Source organism: Copadichromis virginalis, linkage group LG14, assembly GCF_057382275.1.
Source record: "Copadichromis virginalis isolate Kocher_CV1m ecotype Utaka linkage group LG14, C_Virginalis_male_GT1.1, whole genome shotgun sequence".
NCBI classification, from domain to species: domain Eukaryota; kingdom Metazoa; phylum Chordata; class Actinopteri; order Cichliformes; family Cichlidae; genus Copadichromis; species Copadichromis virginalis.
Window position 1 is genome coordinate 21,644,382 of NC_140631.1, and position 15,889 is coordinate 21,660,270.

Genomic DNA, 15,889 nt, shown 5'->3' on the forward strand with positions numbered 1-15,889 from the left:
GCTGCTTTTGTGGTTTCCTGCAGGATCGCGTAGCGAGCGCACGGGATTTAGAAACGGAGTGAGCGGAAACACGGACCATAGTCACTGGGAGGAGATCCTGCACGGCAGTCGGGGACATACATTCACCGAATTCAGTCTGCATCTTGTTGTGATTTCACTGTAAATAAACGCACTGCATTCATCACAGTACAAGTACATTTTTTCCAAATGATCTCATTTGCCTTTGTTTTAATATCTTAGAGCTATTTCCAGGGGCAAGACTGTTTGTTAGATTCTGTTTTAAATCAGGTTGTCATCTTAAAATCAATCTCATAGCACTGATTTTAGAGTAATGTACAACAATTGTAAAGTCATTTAAATTTCCAGAGGGTTATGGTGAAATTAAAGTTGTTCTTTTGTGTGATTCTTCAGTTAACTGAGCCTCAGATTTTTCTAAGATTTTGTAATTCAGAAGTGAACCATGTGAAATACATGATGTGTTTAAAGAAAATCTACTGGAGCTCTCTATAGAAATGATTCTGCGTTGTGATTCTTTTCCCCACGCTGAGCCATTACAACCAATTTTAAAGTGCTCAATCCCACTTTCACCTCTTCCCTACTCATTTTCCTGTTTACATGCAAAGTCACCCTTTACAATGTGGGCAACAGAATAGAGCTATATGTTATTTTCCTGTTGTGATCTCTTATTCTTAGTTAAGAGCATTCTTAGTTTTGTATTGTTTGTTTGTAAGGATTTATGGTAGAAAAGGTGGGGTTAAACAGTTATTAATCACTGTATGCATACAGTGTGTAGCTAATCATGTGCCTGTATGATGCCTAACCGTGAGGTGCCACCTCTGTCATATTTAAAAGGACAAAAAAAAATATAGACCAGTTCCTAAATGTGACCAAATTACCCGCAGCCTTGAACTGCTGTGTTACACCTCAGCCCTTTACCTTGAAAAGGTCAGGCAGAGAGGCTACAACTGAACTACAGCTCAGTGATTTCAGAGCAGACACTGAGGTCAGGAGAGGAAGCAAAGCAGCGAGTTACAATGTCAAACAAAATGTGGGGAAAATGTGTGTCGCAAAACAAACATTTTACTATTTCACGAACAATATGACGTCGTTCAGCTCAATAGCCTGCATCGCTGATAGTACAGGGGTGCATTAGTACCTATGGAATTGCACAGTTGCACATCTGGAAAGACACAATCAGTCCTGAAAGGTATAAACAGCTTTTAGAGCAACATATGCTCCCGCCCAGGTGATGTCTTTTTCAGGGAAGGTCTTGCATATTTCAAAAGATAATGCTGAACTACATAATGCATTAAGTTATCTCACATCATGTCAATCTTATCAGAAGAATCCTGGTGCTGAACGTGCCTGCAGTCCAGAGCTCTCATCAGTTGGAAACATCTGATGCATCATGAAACAAAAATAAAACAAAGACCACCCAGGAATGTTGAGCAGCTACGACATTCATCTCCCAAAAGCCCAGCAGCTGGTCTCCTTAGTTCCCAGATCTTAAAAGAAGCAAGGTTGCTACACACCTGTAAACATGGCCTGCCCTAATGTTTTTGAGACATGTTGCTGTGATCAAACTCAAAATGAGCGAATATTTGTCTTAAAATGAGACATTTTCATCGCATCATTTTTATTTCCGTTTTACACAACGTCCCAACTTTTTTTGAGATTAGGGTTGTATCGCCTGTGAGGTACAGTCTTGTCTTTGCACTCGGCTGAATAGGCTTGTTTTTATTGTGGGGTTTCAGTGAGCTAGCCAGAGTATGCTTAGTAGATATACTAACTCCAGAAATGTTTCATTTAGTTGCATTTATTTTTGAGTAAAGCTGGTGGGATTTATCGCAGTGGGATTATTCGATCCATGACACCATAACAGGGAAAAGGTGTGTTTGCTCAGCCAAGGTCAAAACATGGTGATATAAATAAGCACAACAGGAGCAGAGATTTGTTTTTAATTTATTCCAACACAGTTAAAAATCATATATATGTAAAAGGCAAAAACTGGATCCTTTAATTTTAAGTTAAAATTCTTTATTTATGCAGATCTGTAGTTGCATAAAAATGATTTTAATGACGTGTGTGTCAGTCCTTCTTTAATATAACACACCAGTTACCCTGGTCATGGTAGCTGCTCTGTACCTTGATTCCATCCACCTGGCTGCACAGCTGTTCCAGCTCCCCCTGGTGGAAGACATGATAATAGCGGTGAAAGACGGCGGTTAGATGGCTCTCAGACTCTGATTTCAGATGAGAACTCGAGGTCTGAGTGGTGCCACTCGGACTGGGCTTAGAGCCTGGGCTGTGAGTGGCGTCATCAGTGTCAAGTCTTAATCCAGGAGACATACTTGCATCAAAACCTGGACTGAGACCAGGGTTACTGTCAGTTCTGGTTTGGTTAGTTAAAACCTTTTTAGACTTCTCCTTTCTTTTATTCCTTTTCACACCATCTCCTGACTCTTCCTCCCCTGGTTTTTTCCCCTCTTTCAGATGCCAGGGAACTAAAAGGTCCTGGGTGTTAAAGGCTGTGCGGTTTGTGTGCACACTAAGCTTGCCATCAGTCACTTTGCCAACAGGTTCGTAGCCTTCTTCTAAATGTCCGCTATTCTGGATAGCCGATTTCCCATGAGGCTCCCGTCTGTCTTCGGATGTGTTTTTAGTAAGGTTTTCCTTCCCATTATGCTCTTTGTTGTGGTCTTTGAGGTACTTGGACCTCTGCTTGTTGTACTCTTGTTCAAAAGCCCAAACATAGATGAGTGCATGACCTCCAGGCTTTAGAAGTCTCACCAACTCTCTCATAGCTGCTAGCCGCCGCTCCTACAACACACACACATTAAAAAAATTAATTAAAGACAGAATCACATGCAACTCACTGCATGTGAATCATTGTCAGAGAGATTTTGCACCAACAACCTAATTCCTAATTGATGGAATTATGAACACAGAAAAATACCATCAGATTTTGATCCACCGATCAATACCTACTGCTAATGCAGTAAAAGCGTATCTGGAGAGAAAAGCATACAGTGCAACACTATCAGTCATGGATTGGCCTCCCCAGAGCCCAGATGTCAACATTATTTAAGCACTGTGGGATCATGTTGATGGAGAACAGAACAAAAAGCAGCCAACATCCCAAGAAGAGATTTGAATGTCCTTCAAGAAGCTTAGAGAACTATTCCTGAAGACTTCCAGACCTTACAGGAAAGCTGCCCAAGAGAGTTCAGGCTGTATAGAATAAAGGTGGTCATACCAAATATTTAAGTCTGTCTCCTTATGCCTTATATCAGTATTACCAAGTATGTTTGCACATGTTTGAATAAATCACTGCATCCATTCCCATGTTCCTAGTAGAATTTAAAGAAATAAGAGCTGGCTTTTGCACACGGTTCCATGAAAAGTTCAGAACATGAAAACTTTAGTGAGCTACTAACAATTAATACAAGTCTTTTTTTGTAGGTCCATCTTTCTAAATAAAACTGATATAACGGTTCTATTCTGGTTATTCTTTGTATGAGGATGAGCTGTGTGTACCTCTGTGGAGAAATGGTGTATGACGGCTATAGAGATGCAAGCGTCACAGGAGGCTGTTCGCAGAGGAACATTCAGAGCATCAGAAACAAATGCGTGGAAACCCCTCTCTGCACAAATTTGGACGAGAGCGCTGCTACGATCACATCCCACCTGAAATAAAACATACAGAGAGAGAGTAACAAGGCCATTCAGTGGACTATCATTCTCAAACGGCAACAAACGCACAGGTCAGCAGAGTGTCAGCACGTACAAGGTCTGAAGAAGAACACGTTTACAAACTGCTCGTGATCATTTAAGCCAGAGAAAATGAGCAAGAATGGAGATAAACTATGCGAGGTGAACAAGAGACAGCAGACACAAGTGAGAGAGCGGGAACACTACACATATGCACACACACCCTCGATCTACTGCTGACGTGCAAACAGAAAGATTAAGTAGAGCAGGAGGCACAAAAAGAGGGAAGGACTGAGGCGAGAAAACAGAAGAAGAGCAGAGGCCTGGGTTGGGAGAAAATGAGAACAAGCAGAATAAAACTCGGGTAGCTGCTGTGCTCGCTGCATGATCACAGTGTTCTCTGTTCTGATTTATCACAGCTACACTCTGAGTCAGGATAAGCTGCTTACATGCACCCCCAAATCCCAAACAAGAATATCCCAGTGTGCATACGTAAACAGGAAATGTAGGATATTACCATGGAAACTGAGCTTATGCAAAAAAAAACAACAACAAAAAAAAAAGAAACAGGGAAGAAATGAGAGCAACAACAGGAATCTCATCCTGCTGTGCCTTACTCTTATTTATTTAGCCGTCCTGAAGCAAGACGTGATGTTTACACCTGTGGCCAAAAGCAAACTCTCTGCTAACTCACGCCTACATTTCACATTCAGTTATACCCTCCCAGAGACCCAAAGCTCTACCACTGGAGGTAGACGTGTAAGCTGCAGCGTCTAGCCCAATGATGCAAACTTTGCTTCATTCTGAAGCACAGAGGTCAGGCTTATGCAACCAGGTCCTGAAGTGGCTCGCTCAGGTTCCTCCTTTTCTTTTTATGTTTATGAAAATCCCGAGCACTGCGAGTGTGACCACGACGTGGTCTGTCTACTGTTCGGGGAAAGAAGCTTTAGCTGATGCGCAACAGCTGCAGTTCCCCAAATGGCCACTTGAGGTTGGCTTTGAGAGGAAATAAACCCCATAGTCTCCAATGTTAAAACACTCAGGGCAGAAATTATGATATGTATAGCTGTACAGGGGCGATTCTTTTTTAACTGACAGTATAAAGTTTTCAGCCTCCTTCAGAGTAAATAGATGTGGATACTTCACACCCAGCATTGACAGCTGAGGTGAACAGTGTACCCTAATTACAGATGAACAGCTCACCTTGAACTTTTTTAAATGTAAACAATACTTGTTTTATCCAAGAAGACAAAGTTATCTCACTTCAGCGATTTGTTTTTTGCTGCAAAATGAGACGGTGAACCACACCAGCACTGTCACTGAAACCTGCCATAAATGTGAAGTCAGTCTGGACTGCATGGGGTCAAGTTGCCAATAACATGCAATCTATGTCTGTCAATACAACAGTTAACTGTGATAAATCAGTGAAAATCCCTGATGCTGTCTGCATAGACAGAAATTCCCATTAACTATTATGTTATAAATGAAAAAGTTCTTTGGAAACCTTCAACAATCTCCCCGATTGTTTGCAGAAAGGTTGCTTCTTATCAGGTGAGATGAGGCCTTTTGTTTTGAATATTCCCAGATTAATTTTTATTTATTTACTTGAATATTGATAATTGGTGTCCCTGTATATATCGCAATACTGTCTCAATTTCTTCCAACTAAAGAGATTTTTAAACAACTAGGATATCTTTTTTGTTTTCCGGTTCTATTAAACATCACAACTCATTCAAGTGAACCAATCCACCAATTCACCAAAATAAAATGTTGCCACCAGACAATCAACCTTTAACATGGACGAATTTAGAGCTCCTGAATTCTCCCAAGAATTTAAAGCTGTGTTGTTTTTAGGAACGGTTTGTCACATTCGAGCAGTCATTCAAGACTGCTTGAATGTGTAAGTTAAAAAGCTCATCAGTATCACTCCCCCGTCATTAAAGCACAAGCAGATCTGACTATAATTACAACCCTGTATTCCATTTATTACAGCCATGCTTTGATGTTTTATGTAAGTCCATTTCACTTTCTTTTATCCTTTCACCTATAAGTCTGATGGTGTTTAAAGGCTTTAACCCAAAGTTAAACCTGATGTTACATCTCTAACCTCACCTCTGTGGCCTTATCAGAGCGACAGTGTTGTGTAAGGTCATTAGTAGTTATTGGATGAGTCATGCTGATCTACATGTGTTTGAAAAAGCCCAGAGCCATCTTAGATTTTGCATCCCTATGTGAGAAATGAAGGAGAGGAGTTCTAGCTCGAATACACAGATGAATGCTTCTGCAGATAAGCGCCTGTTATGAAAATGTGTAGCATTTCAAAGCGCTGACAATCTAAGAAACAGCAGCAATAAAAAAAGCAGTGATAGAGGAAATTACCCTGCAGGGATCAATGAAGTATCTCAGAGGCGCAGACATTTCAGTATAAAATGACACTCACTGCAATCATCTCTGGGTTTACGCCCAGGTATTTCCCATTTCCGCAGCCCACATCAGCTAGTACGCTACCCGGTGGGAGCGAGGACAGGAAGTGGCAAACGCGAGGCCAGGGGGAGTGGCGGGTGCTGCTGAAGTGGGAGGCGATAGCGTCGTACACCCGGTGCACATACTCCTCCTCTAGACGGGCTGCATCGGCATGGCAACATGGAAGCGCGGGAGGGGACGGCGTAGAGGGCGAGAGTGTTGAAGGAGCTCCCTGACTGTCACAGGCAGAGGGGAAGGCTGGAGACAGAGAGAAGGCGTTCACTGGTGAGATGTGCCGATCGTTTATCTTTGACCTGCGTTGCCATGCAACGTTTAATTACAATCATATCGTTCGCATATCTTTTATTATTGTCTTTATGCAAAAGCGCTAGCTATGCTCTGGGTTTAGGATTCTCATGCGATGAAACTGTCAGACAAAATAACATAATCCTGCTGTCTAATTTTAATATTAGACAAAGATATCCTGACAATTTCATTTATTAAGCGACAAAAGGTAAACAAACCTATCAATCTGGCCCTGTGGGGGATAAAGTAGTAGCCTAAACTGTGATTAACCACATTTTTTGGAAAGCCAAGTTCAATTTCACTAGCCACACCCAGGTCTGATTGCTGCCATACCTGTAGAATTAAGAAATCACTTAAACTGAACCTGACAAAGTGAAGCAGGCTGAAAGACCTCAAAAAGCAAAGCATCATGTCAGGATCTAAAGAAACGTCTGAGAAACAAAGTTGCTTGATCAGTGTGAAACGGGGTTACAAAGCCATTTCTAAGGTTTGGGACTCCTGTCACCATGGTGACAGCCATGGTTGGAACTGTGGTGAACCTTCCCAAGAAGTGGCCAGCCTAACAAAATTACTCCAAGAGCGCATCAACAACTCATCCAGGTCACAAAAGAACCCAGAACAACAGAAATGAAAAAATGAGAAAAAGGAGCCCCGTAACATATTACATATATTAAAATTAAATTTACCTCTCAAAACCTCACTCTCATAATGTGAGTAAAGCAGTTTATAAAAGCAAAGTGTGTTTTGCTTCACTCTCACCACAGCGGCAGGGTTCAGGCCTGATCTTGCGGAAAGTGAAAGAAGTGCGTGTGCCCCTCTTGCTCAGAGTCAGATTGCTACGTGTTCCAGGTTCAGGCGTCACATGATCGGGGGATTGCTGCTCACAGGCCGGCACCATGTCAAACTTACGAGGAGTGATCCTAAAAGGACACACAAAGAGCTTGTCTTAGTAGTTATAAAAGACAAAAACACACAAACCAACTGGTGAAGAGGATGAGAGGATGTGGATGTGAACAAATACAATGCAAAGGTTGAAGACGAAGACCATCAACAGACTGAAATGTACTAATTGTAGTAAATAAATAGTTTCTTTTTCAGAGGAAAAAGCAGCAAATTAAGCATCGATCCAAAGATCAGGTCAAAAGAACCTGACTCCAAAAGGAGAGACTGATGCTTTGACACAGTCCAGCTTACCCATGAGTCCAGAGATATCTGCTCTCGCTCTTCATGACCAGCAGGCTCCGTCCAGGCAGCACCACAGCAACAACACGACCATCAGGATGTCGGAACTCCATCACCGTCTGCACAAACACAAACGCGCTGTGTTAAAAGTAAGAGTGGTTTCTACTCATTACTTCACTGCACCGATAATAACAAATTACTGATTAAATGAAAAAATTTTATGAAGGTTTTAAAGTCATTGGGTGTGGATTTATATACATATATATTTCTTGCAGGCATATTTCCAATGCCACACACACACACACACACACACACACACACAAAAAAAACAGCCGCCAGGCCCTTCCCTTTGTAACCCAATCATTTTCTACTGATGGATGACATCCTTGACAGCTCTCAGTCAGATTTCCGCTCGTATCACAGCATAGAAGCAGCCCTTGCAAAGGTTTTGAACACAATTTGCCTGAGGAATAATGCGGGGAGTTTCACAGACTCGACTGCATTTGATCTTAGCAGCATCTGATACTGTGGATCACTTCTAAATAGGAAAGGCAGGAACTGCAATCAGATTCCTCACACATGGTACATGCAGCCATCATCAATGATGGTGAATGAGAAAGAACTGCTATGATGTAAGAAGTCTCTCAAGGAATGGGTCCTGGTCCTCTCTCATTGCACCTGTGCATTTTGCTGAGTAGACACCCAAACATATCTATTCCTCTCCAACTCACTGTATCACGAGTTCTACAGTAGGAAGAAGGAACAGCATTCACTCGGCACTATCAGCACAACATGGCAACTCTGACTTTGCTGATGACACGGTGCTCTTGCCCCCAGAGGCTGGACAAAAACTGCACTTCTGACATCAGAACTGGGAATCAGTCTCAACATCAACAAAGATCAGGCCAACATTATAAGCATGAAGGCCCATCACAGCAGCAGGACATCCACCTAGAAGACATCATGATGCTCCTGTTGTGGACATGCAATTCCAACTAACAGTTCAACAGCAATAATAATTTGGCATCCTGCATCAGTGTTTCCCTACATATTACTGTGCATCTGCTGCAAGTAATAACTGCTGATAATACACCTTTATATTTTTATTATTCATCAAAATGTTTCTGTATCTGCAAGTACAGGAAACAAGTTACGCACTAGTTTTTATGCTTTTAGTTCTTCAGTAGAGAGTTGGGCAATTTCATGGTTTGTTTCTATATTCTAATTAAGCCATACTGCTGTACAGCTATTATTAATTATTATTATTATTATTATTATTATTATTACTACTACTACTATTAGTAGCAGTAGTAGTATAACAAATTTAAAAAACTTTGACTCATTTTTCATTTACTTTTTTTTTTTTTTTTTTTTTAACGTTTGCACCAAAGCTAATATTTTACTGATCCAGCAGTAGCTCAGGACTGAAAGAGACTTTGGCACAAAACTTCCAAACTACACAGTTTTGACTGATGTCACCCAAAGGAAAACACTGTCGACCACCTAAAACACTGTTCATGTTTTCTCTCACTTGCAGCTAGCAGACACAGCGTTGGTGTTTGATCCTAATGTTTCCTTACAGCACATAACAGAATAAGCTCTGCTGGGAAATTACATCTACAACAATTTCCAATTGTATCCCTCCAAATTCTGACAGCAGGAAAATTGGATTTTGTGAAGTAGATGGCATTCATGTGTGTGTGTGTGTGTGTTCCTGTCTAGCTATCTTTATGAGCACCGAAATCTGCATTCTACTATACTTGTGAGGACCGGTGAGTGTGTCCTTACAAGTGACTGTTGGTTCTCACAAGTATAGTGAAGGCCTTTTTGAGGCTCAAAATGTAGTTTCAGTGTCAGGGTTACAATTAGGTTATGGTTAGGTTTAGGGTAAGGGTTAGGCATTCATTTTTAATGGTTAGGGTAAGGGGCTAGGGAAGCCATTATGTCAATGAAGGTCCTCACTAACACACTACTGTGTGTGTGTGTTCCCCTCTGAGGAGTGTTAGCCAATCAATGAAAGGGTGGAATGTGACTAAATCGATGGTGACGCCGGCAACTACGCTTTACTTCACAACTATTCATCATCTCCCTCCCTCCTCACACGTATGCACGCACACACAAACACACACAGGTTTGTACATCTTTCTGAGTACAATCAATTACAGAGAGCTTCTTTACTTCTTTACTTCCTTACCTTAACTTCAAGCATCACAATAAGTAACCCTAAACCTCTGCCTAACTTCTACAATTAGCCCTAAAGTCAGTCCTTGCTTCTGTAGTCTACAACTGGTCCTCACAAACACACAAGCACACACCAAAAAGGCTGCCAATATACAACATCACAAACAGCTCAATAATGCAGTTATAGTTCGTGTAATTACCAGGAAACAAGTGTTTCATTAATAATGACTGAATCACTTGTGTTACATTTTCAGAGAAATTAAATCCAATGAAACTGAGCGAATGGCATAAAGGTTTGTTATGCACCAAATCCTGTCTGCTTAAATCAAAGCTGAATCAAACTGCAGTGCACTCATTAAATCCACAGAGTAGCAAAATATTTAACAAGGTTTCCAAATAGTCTTTAAAATAAGCTACTTGTTGTATTCTCTGCAACCACCACAACATCAAATTTAGAAATCCTAATGTGCACTCAGAGCTTCATTACTAGTACCCAGTCGGAGCCCCTTTGAGATGGAGCAGAGCACCTTCTTCCCAATACTCAGGGAGGCTGTGGTGTTTCAACAATGCTGAGTTGGTACTAGGTGTCCAAAGTGTGCTAAGAAAATACCCCCCCACCACCACAAACAGCCTGAACCGTTGATACGAGGGAGCATGAATCCATGCTTACACTATCCAATTTTGATGGGAACTACAGCCTCAGTTTACTGCAGAGTGCAGCGGCAATCTGACGTAGCCAATGTGCTTCAAGTTTTCAATGCGTTCTGTGTTCAGAGATGCTCTTCTGCGTGCAGTGGTTCTTCTTCTTATCGGCTTCAAGCAGTCCTCAGTCCTCTGACATCAAAAACACATTTTCACCCAGAGAACTGCCGCTCACTGGTTAAATTCTCTTTTATTCGACCTGTCTTTGTAAACCCTACAGATGGCTGTGTGGGAAAATCCCAGCAAATCAGCAGTTTCTGAAATAATCAGACCAGCGCATCTGGCACCAGCAACCATGCCACGTTTAGTCATTCGAATCAACTTTTTCCAATTCTAAAGCACAGTTTGAGCTTCAGCAGGTCACCATGACTACATGTAAATGCGTACTTGAGTGGTGTTAAACAGGAAATACTGCGAGAAATACCACCGCTCAGCTTAACAGTACCATTACTCCCATGCATCGCTTAAAGAAGAGCCAGTTTAACTGCACTCAATAAAACTTTCTTTCGGGGTCTATTCGCTTCAAATATTCCTCCAAGTGTCCCTTCCTTTTTTAACGTGATTTAATATGCCCACTTTTTCTGTGGCTCTGAATCTCCACTGAAAAGCAAGGACAATGAATACACACACTGTCAGTCTGTGTGTGTGTGTGTGTGTGTGTGTGTGTGTGTGTGTGTGACAGATGCCACAGCAGATGACAGCTGATTGCTAGCAGAGCCCCTGCTTTTCAGACAAGCAGGGACAGATGGGTGTTCATCCACAGCAATCAGGCAGCAAAGACTAAACCCACGATCTTAGTTTATAGGTCGCAACACCTGTGAACACCTGGAAGAGTGAAGGACATGAAAATGGAAAATCTATAACTCTTGTGTACATCCGTTTGTTTACAAAATTTCTTGCGAGCTTTAATTCCTTAAGTGCCTGCTGGATGAACGGATGCTACGGTGAGAAGGAACTGAAAAGAATGAGACACACCGAGAAGGTAACACAGTGTTCTCAGGAAAAACACAAGGACACAAGATGTGTGCACGTACGCACCCTCACACACACACACACACACACACACACACACACACACACACACACACACACTACTGACAGCTCTCTGAAGCAGATAAATCACAGAGCTCAGGAAGGTTGCGGTTAATTTGACAGATTAAACTAGAACTTATAAATGAATACACACAGACTTGATCTCACTGGGTTTAAACGAATAACCACCTCTTAACAGTTTTAAGATGAAAGCTGGCAGTGTTTTCTTTAGACCATCTTTATGTACAACTTTCATTTTAATCACTGATGATTGCACGTCGAGTACTGCTGACTGATGCTGGCTTCAAACAGCTACTAATTACCAACAGCTCACAGGTCTGTGGCAACGATGACGATGATCAAATCACAGATGCCTGACCGACTTCTCACCTTTGCCCCCAGGCTCAGAGACAGGATGGTGTCCTCAAAGGCAGAGTGAGTGTCCACATGAGGAGGAATACCTGGAAATATCATAAACAAACATGAAAAATGAAAACCTTCAGAGCAAAGTTAATCAAGCGAAACATTTAAGAAACTTCTCTCAGCCCAAAGGCTTCCATAACTCCTCATCGACTGGTTCAGGAAAGGCTCTGCTGCCACCCAGTGGTGCAAATCAGTAAACTCTGTTTGTGTGCTCTCTTATTCATTTTTAATAACAGATTAATTATCAGTTATAAAAGCAGTTATTAATCAAGCGTAACACTCAACCACTAAAACCAATTTTTCCGTCCATGAATGCAAGTAAATAATCATAATTTGGCATCTTAGTAATTAACAATACTGTGTTAACTTAGAGCAGCTGTGGCATAAACCTTACACTGGGTGGTGGTCTAATAAATTTGTTACATTTATATTGTATATTTAAAATTACAATATAATGGCGACGGGGACTAAAAGTCCTTGTTTCAGTTATTAACTTCCCAAAGGACCAGTATAATTATTATTATTATTCTGAGCTGAGAATCATACAGCACTAATCTATCTATCCTTCCTTATCACAATATTCTAACAAAGGGTTGCAGGGGCTCTGGAGCCAATCCCAGCTAGTAGAGTTCAGAAATTAAAAAATAAGAGTTGGGAATGAGCAAAAACTTTCTGTGAATTATTCGAGCTGTAACTCACCCTGTCCAGATTCATACTGATTTACAGTCAGCTGGTCTGGCATAACGTTGATCTGTCCGTTTCTTAAACAACGCTCCAGAACAGGTAAACACTCCGCAGGGATACCTAGAAACACACATATTCCTCTGCTACTTCTGTTTTGCTTTATTATATGCTTGTCTAGTGACTGAAGACCATATCACGAAAAACACAGTCCACAAAACCACACCTGATACAATATGTTTGATAAAAGAAGATCCAGATTACCTGCAGGTAATGGCTTGTCCTTATCCACATTGTTGTTGTCGTAGCGAAATTCAAAGCCATAATGTTTCACTCTTCTGTGCTTCAGAGCTTTTTGCGCTAAGAATCAGTTAAAGGGGATTATTCAGAAACAGTAATCAAAAGTGTATGCCTGGCTTTTCTTCACAGCTTTTTTTGGGGGGAAATGATACCCTCACCTGTAACATCCTCATTAGTGGATGACCAGTCTACAGCAGCAAGCAGCAGAGCTTCTTCTTCTGGGGACACAAAATCCTCCAGCAGAACTAAACCCTCTGGCAATGGGACGGATGCTTCCTCCTCATAGGTCACTATACAAGAGCGTGAAAATACACAGTAGATCTTAAATACTGGCTGCAAAAAAACCAACAAAACCTTTCAGAGTATTTCAGATTATTTGACTTACTTGTAAACCTAAGATTTGTCGGGCACATGTATCAGTTTTATCATGAGCATCCAGAGACAAAGAACTATCTAGTAAAACACAAGGTTATTTATAAATCGCTTGACAGAAGAGCCTATGAACCCAACAAATGCTTCAATAAGAAGCAATATGAAAAAGCAATAATAAAGCTTCTTATTCGTTTAACTAAAAGAAAAAAAATCCAGCTAGCCAATCCTTAACAGCTGATAAACAGCCAATCAAAAGTATGAGTGCAGAGTGCACATGCTGTTTAAAAGAGTAACGCAGCTGACGGTCATCAGCAAAAAAATGGCAAGAAATACTATCAGCACTGGCAATTACCTGACCAAGTGGCAGAAAATACAGACCCAAAAAAAACATCAGACATACACTGACATAGTCTTTGCAAAGATTGAACAACTTCTATTAGTAACATATGAAGAAACCCAATCCAGTGTAAGATCCACTGTATCGAAAGCTGAGCTAAGCTCTAATAAGACCCATACAGAACAATCACCGGCATCTGAAGCCATTGTAATGTCATATGGAACTTTAAGAAGACAACTTTCAGTCAAATGCATTGCAATAACTCATTACATTAATAAAACACAATAAAAAAAAACCCTGCAAGTGTAAATCCATTTAAAAGAGAAAGGAGAATTTATGTCTAAGCCAGGCTATATCTGAAAGAACTCACAATGTTCCTGATGGTACTGAAAGTAAAAGTACCTGAGTTGACATAAGCGAGGTAGAGCATGACGCTGCTCTCTCCGCACTGCAGCTTCTGTCCATTAAGGTGGGTGTACGCTTTTAGAGCACTCTCTTCACACCTGGAACGAGAATGAAAATGACAATAATATTAGTTTTAACTGGAATAAAAAGGTCCTCAATGTACAAAGCGCATTCCTGCTGTGGCAAAGTGCTGTCTGTGCCCCAAGTGTACCTGTATGTGACAAAAGCATAGGGCTTATGGGGAGGCATGAGCAGGCTCTCCACTTCTCCCATCTCTTTCAGCGCTGCCGAGAGCTCCTCTCGACTAACGCTGTTCCCCAGGCCACCATTAGCCACCACCAGACTCTGCAGAGGTGAAATAAACAGTAAAAATCACACAAAAACAAACAAACCTGAAAATAACTGAAAAAAAGAAGATGTCAGAAAAAAGGGGGAAAAGGCCTTTTCTCAAGGATTGTTAGACTGCTTAGCAATCAATCAACCTACAACACATACTCTCATGAAAAAACAACTAAACAAATGAAGTAGTTTGTGTTTTTGTTGTGATGCTTTTACTGGCTTAAAATGTTGATGTTTGTTTGTTGATATTTGTCTCTAGTATAAAGTAGTTTGTTCCCTTTTGCTATGAAACCCAATTTTTATGAACTCGTATTTGTATTTGTCTGCAGAGATAACAGCGTGAAATCGTTTCAGATAAATAGAAATGGTTCTTAAAACTGTCTCAGACTGCTGCAGGAACACAAAAATGAATCCCATTTAAAAGGAGCAAATGAAAAGTCTCTTATAACGAGTAAAATATTCAAGGTATTTTCCATAAACAGCGGCTGATTTTCTTGTTAATTTATCAATAATAATAACAACAATAGTAATAAATATATATATAAAAATTTTGAATAGAACAATTAAATATTAGATATGCAGGTAACTTTTAAAATCATTTTAATGTTATAAAACAAGCGAAGAATAATGAAACATATGACAACGAACCATTTCCCGTCAAATAAACGTTATTTTTCTTTACCCTGGTAAGCTGCGGGGTCGTATGGATGCCTTCATGCTTCAGTAATGTGTGACTGGCTTTAATTTGTTTTCTGAGAAGCTTTTTCTCTTCTTTACTTCTCCTGACGGCCTTCACGTTGTTTTCCTCACTAGCATCCATGGTACGTTGTTTTAATCCGTCCGGGTGCAACGGGGACTGAAAGACTTCGGTTCCCAAAGATTACCTCTCCAGGAGAAATTTTGTAAAATGTAACTAAAGTGTTTATCTTACATAATTCTGATTTGTTAAGAATAAAATGAAATTATTACATGTGAATAAAATATATATATGCACTTCTCGGAACTTTGTTAGCTACAGCTGTTAACTTATTATCATCTTGTCTTACTCAGCCAATCACATGGCAGCAACTGAGTGCATTTAAACGCGTGGACGTATTAGGACGACCTGAGGATTAGAATGGCAAAAAATGTGATTTATGTGACTTTGCAACCCGTTCTCACTCCCAAAGCGTAACATTTTACGCTAGGTGACAAATCGTCACCATATTACGTTTTCGGCTACCCACCACGTTCCTAAATGACGACCTCGGAAAAAGAGGAAATATGAGAACCGTCTGGACTGAACCTACACATGTTCGCTCTTTTTCTTCAAATCGCTTAGAAACACGCTATTTAACATCATTAAAGTCCTGGTTAAGGTCAGGAATAAGGTTATGGTCAGGGCTAGGGATAAGGTTAGGTTTAGGGCTGAAATACAGGGCTGGAACGTCTACTACCGCGGGAGCGTCATTGCAC

The 15,889-nt window shown here is 40.8% G+C and overlaps 1 protein-coding gene across 1 annotated transcript; it reads right to left on the minus strand.

Annotated features, from left to right (window-relative positions):
• Window positions 1-1,876: 1,876 nt before the first annotated feature.
• alkbh8 (alkB homolog 8, tRNA methyltransferase) lies at window positions 1,877-15,258 on the minus strand. The gene is made up of 12 exons (XM_085429899.1): window positions 15,117-15,258; window positions 14,307-14,440; window positions 14,093-14,193; window positions 13,140-13,271; window positions 12,946-13,041; window positions 12,700-12,804; window positions 11,968-12,038; window positions 7,675-7,781; window positions 7,240-7,400; window positions 6,152-6,432; window positions 3,538-3,687; window positions 1,877-2,820 (listed from the first exon to the last, which is right to left on the minus strand). The coding sequence occupies exons 1-12, from the start codon at window positions 15,252-15,254 to the stop codon at window positions 2,089-2,091; spliced, it is 2,208 nt and encodes a 735-aa protein (XP_085286025.1). The 5' UTR covers window positions 15,255-15,258; the 3' UTR covers window positions 1,877-2,088.
• Window positions 15,259-15,889: the final 631 nt, after the last annotated feature.